The sequence below is a fragment of the Pteropus alecto genome, unplaced genomic scaffold (genome assembly GCF_000325575.1).
Source record: "Pteropus alecto unplaced genomic scaffold, ASM32557v1 scaffold301, whole genome shotgun sequence".
Lineage (NCBI taxonomy): Eukaryota > Metazoa > Chordata > Mammalia > Chiroptera > Pteropodidae > Pteropus > Pteropus alecto.
In genome coordinates, this window is record NW_006431043.1 from 1,734,276 (window position 1) to 1,744,037 (window position 9,762).

Below are 9,762 nucleotides of genomic sequence, written 5' to 3' on the forward strand. Positions count from 1 at the left end.
TGGAAAACAATACTGATAATAAGCTCTAAGTAACACCTACTGCATGCTTACCGGAAGACTGGCGGTGTTCAGACCCTATGTGTTCTAACACATTTGATTCCCACAACCACCTATGGGGTCTTTAGTTTTATTTTCTCTGTGTACAAATGAGGAAATGGAAGCCTAAGGAGCCAAGTAACTTGCCTTAATTTCATCAGGAATGAGTGATTGAGCTGGAATCTCAACCTGTGCAGTTGGACTTGGATGATCTTGCTCTTAACTCTGGATAAAAATTATATATATATATATGGTATTGGATATAAGGAGGTGTGGTAAAACCCACAAACAATCTTAATCAGTAGTGTGAGGCAAAAGCAAACCTAAGCCTTATGAATTTAAAAGATTAATGTGGAAGATTCAAAATTAAAATTCACTGATTTATTTCTTAGAAAAAAGTCTGTTCTTTAAGAATTCGAATGTGTTGTACAGATATCAATATTATTCCAAAACCTGAATATTTTCTTAAGACACATTTGGAGTGTGTCCTAAGAAATACCTTAACTTAGATAATTATTTTTCTTCTGAAAAAAATTATCTTAAAATGAGCTTGAGAAGCACATGCTCTAGTCTGTACTGGAGTAAAACTAATAAATAATACATGAGCAATATTGCTGGCAAACCCAAAGAGGATTTTTTTCAACTTGGGCATGAAGCTCAAGCTAAAAGAATGCACTTTCTTTTCTCTCGACGTCGTTTCTTTTTCAGCATTTTCCATGCTGAAAGATTGATTTTACCTTTCATGTATTCATCTTAGAAAAATTCTTCATCATTTTGTATGCCTTTCTCTTTCCTTTGCTCCTTCACTCACATTGATTCTATATCTTAAATATATCTCGAACATGATCCCTCCTTTCTATCTCAATGGCTTTGCCTGTGTTGGAGCTGCCATTTTTTTCCCCAAATGAATGCAGTTGTTTTCTAATTTGTCTCACTGCACTTAGTCCTCCTCCCAATCCGATCCATTTTTCTCACTACAATCAGAAAAATCTTTTCAAATTCCAAATTTCATCATTTTCCAACAGAAAGTCCAAAGTCTTCACACTGGCTTAACTGACTTTCACTCTGGCTCGTGCACACCTCTTCAGTCTCAGTTCCAGCTGTTCCTTTAGAGCTACTTTATACTCCAGCCATGCCAAATCCCTCAAACATGCCAAGTTGTTTTATGCCTACAAGCCTCTGTGCATTCTAGACTCTGAAATAACCTTTCTGAAAATTGCCAAATTCTTAACCAGGTATCACAATTTATGAAGTCTTTTTGTTTCTTTCTTTGGCACTACCGTGGTAGTACATAGCTCATTGTAAGATTTATCACATTGAATTTCAGCTATTTACTTGTATATCACTTCTCCTGGATGGTGCAGGGCTGAGGGCAGTGAGGAATGGCCATGATTACAGGTGCCGTTCTGCAGAGTTTGACCCCACAGAGCAGGATTTGCTTTATCGTTGGATATGTCTTATCATTCTAGCAAATTCCCTGAATACATTTTCTCAGGACTTTTTTCAAGCTACTAATTGACTTCGTTTAATGGTTAATGGTTTCACCTATTAAATATTTTAGAGCTACTTGTAGACTCCATATTATACAAAGCTAGAAAAATCTACATTCAGTAATTCTAAATTCTAATTTTGTGAAAATTTTCTTTGTTACCCAATATAAAGATGAATACTTGACTGTAAAGGAAAACTCTTTTTCTCTACTCTCAATACTTCTCATACCAAATGTGTGGAATTTTTCCCACACCAAAGCAATTCTGCAACACCAGTGGATGTCTCACAATTCAGTTCAATTCTGACACCATATACCTAGAGTTAACATCGGATCCCACAGGTTGAGGGCTCAGTTGCACATGACTGAGATAATAAGGCAATGAAACTCAAAGGCAGGACTTCGATGGCCAAGTATGCAAATAAGCCATTGGTTGTTTACCAAATAAGAAAGTCTCTATAAAATCTTAAATCTGATGTTTTATTCTTCTATTCTCACTGCCTGGCACTGTGCCTGACATATTATTAGTGTTCATTGAATGTCCAGAGATATAAATAGCAAATGGAAATGGTGCAATTTATTAGAAAACTTCCTTTGGTCCTAATACTTTCAAGAGATCTCTAAACATAATTTTTTTTCTTGTGTATTCCAAGTTATAAACCTGATTTAGGAACCAGCAAGGAGTAAAATGAGACAGTATTTAATGAAATGATTCTGTAGAGTCTATCAGGATAGGGTTGCCCTTACATAATACATTAGAATGTTTCTCCTGTCTAACTACCTGTACTTCAGGTTCCAACCCAAATGGATATGGGTCTGTAAAGATAGTGACTCTGTAGTGGTTTTATACAAGACTGTTTTCTACCCAGACTCATTGAAAACCTTTCTGCTTATCAAGACAACCAGTGCTATAAGAATTGAGCAGCCTTAATCTGGTCTTTCTATAATGTTTAATAGGTCGCTTATATTTTTCTACTTCTCTGTTGAGTTTGCCAATTTTAGCATAAACCCAGGCTTCACATTTTCCATGACCTAAATTTTCCTTTATTCCTTTTATTTTTCTAGATGCAAAAATCTCTGTTGAGCATCTTTTTACATTAAACCCATATATAATACAAAAAAATATTTTTCCAGCAAATGAAAAATATATAAATGGTTTCACAGAATCAAGCATTGTTTAGCTGGGTCACAAGAGAGAGCCCTGTGGAATAAGCCATGATGCCATAACATCAATTAATCAATAGAGTTTTTGCTAGCTCTCTCTCGGTCTCCCCCTCCCTGCCCCTCCCTTCTCTCCCTCACCTCTCCCTTTTTCCTTCCCTTCCTCCCCACTTTTCCACTCCCCTCGCCTTTCCTCTTCTCTCTCCTCTCATAAAGTAAACACACTGCTGTCTTGCTTTGTGTTCATACCAGGCTACCATATTTATTCTGCTTCTTTTCAGAAACTCCACTTACTGTATGAAAGTATCCATCTCACTGACTGTTGGTGAAAATGACACTGGACTCTGCTACAATTCCAAGATGAAGTACTTTGATAAAGCTGAACTTAGCAAAAGCAAGGAAATTTCCTGCCGTGACATAGAAGATTTTTTATTACCAACCAGAGAACCTGAAATCCTATGGTATAAGGTATGGACTGTGAATGATTTTATTGCATATGCATAGATTAATGTGTATCTTATTCTTGGACAAGTTGGATAAAAAATTGTAAGGAGTGTGATACAGTTCAGCTCTGCCTTCCTAAGTACTGCAGCAGGTTGTGCTGGTTATTTTGAGTTTTCAAACCGGTGGCATTGACAAATGCTAGTTAATATTTGTATTGTGTTTATATTTACATCTAGTTTATACCTAAAATGCTTTCAAGTTTGTTATAATCTGCAAGGATAATTTCAGGAATTAAAACTAAAATTCATTTCAGAGCTCTTCAAGTAAGCAGTTCAAAATATTCCTAAACAAGGAGAGAAAGGATTGATTTGCTTATGTGATAAAATGTTACATTAGTTTTATTTAAATGTTCTGTTTAATGGAAGTATCTTTGTGCATATTCTAATTCTTTCCATGTAAAAACATACATGTTTAAAAAAATAACATCAGATAAAAATTTATAACATTATAAAAATAGCATTAGATTAACTTTACTTCAAAAACCAAAAGAAACTTTAAACTTAAGCAGAATAATCTAATATACGCTTTCTATCATGTCATTAGCTTTCACTGATTTTCAAGATTTTAACATACTCTTCAGCTTATTTATATCATAAAAGATATTTTCATTACTGAGCATACTCAAGAAAATACAATATATATGCCATGAACATTTGGAATATTTTATCTTCGATTTAAAGATTTCTAGTGTAAAATGTGCTTTGTCCAGCTTACTGGAAGTAAGAATTTAGGAAGCTGAACCTCTTAATTTCTAGATTCACTGTCAGTATACAAACTGTGAGTCCTTGTGATTGATTGCTCATGAATTAAAAACTTGTTAGAAATGAAACGAGACAAATCTTGAATAATTTTTTAAAATGTTTTTTAATTTTTAAATTACAGTTGGCATATAATAGTTTCAGATGTATAACATAGTGATTCGATATTTATATAATTTATGAAGTAATCACCCCAATAAATCTAGTACCCATCTGACACCATACATAGTTATTACAATATTATCGACTATATTCCTTATGCTGTACTTTACATCCCCATGACTATTTTGCAACTACCAGTTTGTGCTTCTTAATCCTTTCCTCTTTTTTACCCCTTCAACCCCATCTGGCAGCCATCAAAATGTTCTCTGTATCTATGAGTTTGTTTCTGTTTTATTTGTTTATTTTCTTCTTTAGATTCCGCATGTAAGTGAAATCATGTGGCATTTTCTTTCTCTGTCTAACATACTCCACTCAGCACAATACCCTCAAGGTCCATCTGTGTTGTTGCAGATGGCCAAATTTCATCTTTTTTTTTTTCTGACTCAGTAATATTCCATAAATCTTGAACAATTTTTAAAGGATTTTCCCAAAATTAGCTATGCCCTTCTCTGAGTAAGACTTAAGTTTGATTTTTGATAATAAGCATGGAGGATTCAGAACAGTAGGGGAACTGTTGAAATATTTTCTACTTTTCCTTTGAATTTCTCTTAGAAAATGTTAAACAGCCTTCAAATATTAGCCCTACCAATTTCTGTTCCAGTGTAGATAGTTTTATTTTTTCTCTTTTTAAGTTGTGTATTTCTTATTCTGATTCTGTGTGGTTTGCCTGCTTTCCACACACAGATTCTGAACAAGTCCTGATGATTGCTTCAAAGGGGAAAAGTATTTTTGAAGTTTGACCCAAGTTATCCATGAACATTTTTCTAGTACTCATACGTGTACATTCAGCTTCCAGATATGCGACTTCTTTGTTGTTTGCTAATAAGTTAATCTTAAGCATCATGTGCCTTTTCTTTTCTCAAACAGTATCTCAGAATTTGCTGAAACCTTAGAAACTATACATGTGTGTGCACGCACACAAACACACACACACAAACACACACACAAACGTGTGTGCACGCACACAAACATACACACACACACACACACACACACACACTCTCACTCAATTTTTTAAATGGCTGGCCTCACATTAATCCTTTGGTCATGTTTCCAACATCACCCCAATCACTGAGTCCTTAAGCTATAAAGACAATAACTCATGGAGTGATGGGTGGAGATGCAGTATATGTAGAATTTAAATGTCTTGTGACAATTCAGATTATTTTTCCATTGTCAAGGAAATATATATTTCATACATTCACTGTGCAATTTATGTGATTATCACAGTTCCTGCAACTAATAATGAAAATGTAAAATATATATATTTTGGTCTGAAATAATTGAATAATTGTCCCTCAATTATACAAAGACTTTGAACCACATATCCAAAATAATGGCCTGTAACAATTTGATTTGGCGATTACACTTTTTTTAGAAATAATATTACCTCTGAATAGTGTCAAAGGGTTTATAGCTATTTTATCCTCATTCCATTGATTTAAAGTCTGGCTATTATTTGTTTTTGAGGAACCTCCATACAGAGGGAAAGGAAGAATGAGAGAGGTAGATGACCGTAAAGGGGGTCAATTATATGGTGACAGAAGGGTATTTGACTTTGGGTAGTGAATGTACAATGCAATATACATACAACATATTATTGAATTGTACACTTGAAATCTATATAATTTTATTAATCAATGTCACCCCAATAGATTTAATGAAGTAAAATAAAATAAAAAAGAAGCCCAGGAAGTTTCAAGAATATAGGAGTGATAAACAGACCGAAATATTAAAACAAGGTCAAAGTGAATAAGAATTTAGAAAAGACCAATGGAGTTTGTTAACAAAGAGATCACTATCAATGATCTTAGAGAGAGGAATTTCAAAAGATTAAAGAGATGATTTATGCTATATTTTATTATATTTACCACTATCTTCTCTGTAATAATGCTAGTTGAACATGAAAAAAAATCTGGCTAGAAGAAATAGACTTCTGTTTGGGCAAAAACAGAAATCTCCTGTGCTAACGTCATTATAATCCAAAGCTTAATTCAGAGACCATAATTCGGTACACTCATCCACAATGAAAATAGATATTTATGGAATGATAGAATCTTTCATTTAAATATTAGCCATTTCTTTTATGGATTATAGAATGCACTTGCTATAAAGAGATTGAACTATTTCTAAATGAAACATTAAAATATTTAAAATATTAAAATATAAGCATCATCCTCTATAGAATTACTTTTTCTGCTTCCTGTGTATTCATTTAGTTTTTTATGTTCTAGTATCAAGATGTTTAATTTCATAATCATCAAATGTGGAGTATTTGCTTCTAAAAACTGATACCAAGAATGATCTTAACAAATATTCCTTTTCTTATATATAATAAATTTTACATATCTGATTTAGAGACAATAATCTGAGAAGTTAACAAAGTAATTTTTGCTTAAAATACTCTTTAAATTGAGGTACCTGATTTTCCAAAGATGTGGAAAAGGCATGAAAGTCTTTAGCAGTAATTCCAAACTATTTAGCCCTTCAAAATATAACTTAAGAAGCTTTTAGTTTAGTTATTTTGAATATTTTCCAGTTCTATATAAATAATATATAAATATAAATACTATATATTACATATAAAAATACATAAATACTATATACACTACAAAAGTTTTATATTCTTCGTGTAGGAATGTAGGACAAAAACATGGAGGCCAAGTATTGTATTCAAAAGAGATACCCTGCTTATAAGAGAAGTCAGAGAAGATGACATTGGAAATTACACATGTGAATTAAAATATGGAGGCTTTGTTGTGAGAAGAACTACTGAATTAACTGTTACGGGTAAGCACAGTCTTCAATATTTCATTTGCAAGTAATGAAACTACCATTTTAAGTTTAGTTTTTGTACTGCATGTTGATTTTTTCAAATCTATGCAATGAAAGACATACTTAACCAAATGCTAAGTGGATTCCTATAGGTGAAATGTATTCCTCTTTGCTTTTAAGTAATCTTATGCTTAAATGCATTTGCAAGGTTTAAGAAAATATGCTTAGAGAATTATAGAAATGTTAGCTTTTAAAAGTATTCAAAATAATGAGTTTACAATTTCAGAAAATTATGCCTTTATTTTTACTGGTATCATTTTCAGAAACATTTTCTGGAGGGTTAAAATGGAATACATGAACTCCGTCTTCCTGTCTTGCTCCAAATTAGAAAAATTATTTTTTTATTCATTTATCATTCTATAAATCTGATATATGTGTTCTCATGAACTTGAAAATAACATAATTTCAGGTGCAATAATTGAATAATTATGTGAGATGCAGTTCATGGAGCTTTTCCCATATCTGGTTGATAAGGTAAAAGGGCATGAGAACAAGATTCATAACACTGTGTATAATCAATGAATCTGCAACTTACTAGTCACATGACCTTGTTTGAATCACCATAACCTTCAGAATGTTAGTTTCTTCATGTCAAAAGATGATGACAATATTTGCCTTGCTTACTTCATAGGGTTTTTGCAAGGATCAAATGAGGTAAGGTAATATGTATGAAATGATTTTGCAAAATACAGAATTATATCCAAATGTGCATCATTTTTGTTATTTTTATGTCATGTGAAATATTGTGCTCATACCCTTTTTAAATTTATAGTGTACTTCTCTAAAAGTGCTTCCAAGGAAATAAGGGGGAGAAACAAGAGCAGTATTAGGAAGTTAAAAATATTTCTCACCTTATTGAGAGAGATTCTTCTTGGTGACATTTTTGTACAATCGCATTTATAAAACATATATTAAAAAGTATAAAAAGGGTATCAAATACTTTAAACAGATTTTTACTTGTTCATTGATTCATATAAGATAGCTTTCCTGTGTATAAAAAGTGTGTTGTTGTTGTGATAGTCACCTTCATCTTACAATAATCATCTTTTCTTTTAAATCTTGAATTATGATGTATTTTGACTTAAAAACTAAATCTGATTTCATGAAATTTATTTGGTAAATAGTAATTATTCTGATCAAAAGAAATTTTCATTAAATAAATAAGGTACTCTCCAGTAATGTCTTCAATAAATACCAGACCCAGTAAATAACTGACACTTGAGTATATAACACACTTGAATAGGAAACAGACATTCAGTCTTCTATTATGTACCTATGGTATGCATGTGTACAATTTACTTTAGTTTGGTTTTCAGTTTTGCTATGTGTAATAGGTCTCTGTATAGAAAATTAAAATGAACACTTCATCACTTTACCTCCCTATCTGTTTAATAGAACAGTGAAAAATATAACTGTCTGTACATGGGTTTTCTTTACAATAGGTATTGACTTTATTATTATTTTTTTCTCAATCTATACTGAAGTAGTTTTTCCAAGGAGTAGATATTGAGACAATGAATTTAAAAATATATAATGAAAAAAAATACCTATTCTGAAAAGAAAATAGAATATACTTTAAGTCTTTATTCTTTGGAGTATAGAACTAATCCTTGGTAAGCACATCTTTCCCCTTTCTAGAAATCCTAGAATACTAAACTACTATTGAGTAAGGAGATTGGGAAACAATGATGTGGAGACTGGAGACTGGGTACCAAATGGTAAAAGAACTTAAATGAGGCTACTTTGTATAACCAATCATAGAATTGTTTTCTCCTAAATGCTACTCAGGGCTACTATATTTTTCTAACATAATTCCTCCAAAAGTATCTTTTTTTTCCCATATGAAAAGGAGGAATAATTCTTTCTTGATATCCAATAGGAAGTTAGTAAAAATTTTCACTCAAGTGATTATTGTGAATGCCTCTAACTTAAAAAGCCTTACCTGTGTCACTGATTTGGGTAAAAAAGTAATAAACCAAAGTTTGACCATATATGAAATTTTGAGTGAGTGGGAGAGCTGCATGCTCTAGAATTAAAAATAGTATGTATTAAAATGCATCTTAGATATTGTCAATTGACAAGATATATTTACGTGTAACATTTCTTTAAATGGTGTGACACTATAGTACATTCACTTTGTCTATGGCCAAATTAAAGAATAATTCTCAGAACCCAAATTATATCCCTCGGTAAAGCAACAAAGTTGGGCAGTTCTCTGGATGATAATGAATCACTGGTTTGTGTCTTGGTTTTCTGCACATCATTATCATACTGTATTTAATGTAAATATTATACAAAGCACAATATCATTTAATTTTAGTGGCTCTGCTGTAGCTGATAATAAATAAATATTTTGAAATGTGTTAAAATGTTTCTTTAAAATAAATAAGAAAGAACCCTATATATAAAGAGAAAGGACATTTCTGGATAAAGTAGTTAAATGTGCAGGCAATAGTGTGAGCTTTTATGGGGGAGCCTCCGCTTATTAAAAATATGTGTGGGTGGTGAACACGTAATGCAATATATACGACATACTGTTAAATCATACACTTGAAATTTATTGGATTTTGTTGATCAATGTCACCCCGATAATTCTTGATAATAATAATAGTAAATAAATAAATAGGAAAAAAGGGAATGTGTCTACTTAGTGAAGTACTGGTACAGGAAAACAGATCACAGTGAAAGAAATAAACTTGCTCAGCACTTTTGGTATACTTTCAACATTTTTTTTTAATTTAAACATTTGAGATGTTTTAGCATCATCTCCAGCTTCTCCATTCTTCTCTAAGCCTCAGCCACACTGAAGTTTGTACT

At 32.1% G+C, this 9,762-nt stretch overlaps 1 protein-coding gene across 2 annotated transcripts in view; it reads left to right on the forward strand.

Annotated features, from left to right (window-relative positions):
• IL1RAPL1 (interleukin 1 receptor accessory protein like 1) overlaps positions 1–9,762 on the forward strand; it is a 1,242,120-nt gene that overhangs the window by 720,623 nt on the left and 511,735 nt on the right. For both annotated transcript variants that reach the window (XM_006905511.3, XM_015595605.2), the window contains 2 exons: positions 2,968–3,154; positions 6,747–6,900. In XM_006905511.3, the coding sequence (XP_006905573.1) occupies positions 2,968–3,154; positions 6,747–6,900 (341 nt within the window). The remainder of the gene's footprint in view (positions 1–2,967; positions 3,155–6,746; positions 6,901–9,762) is intronic.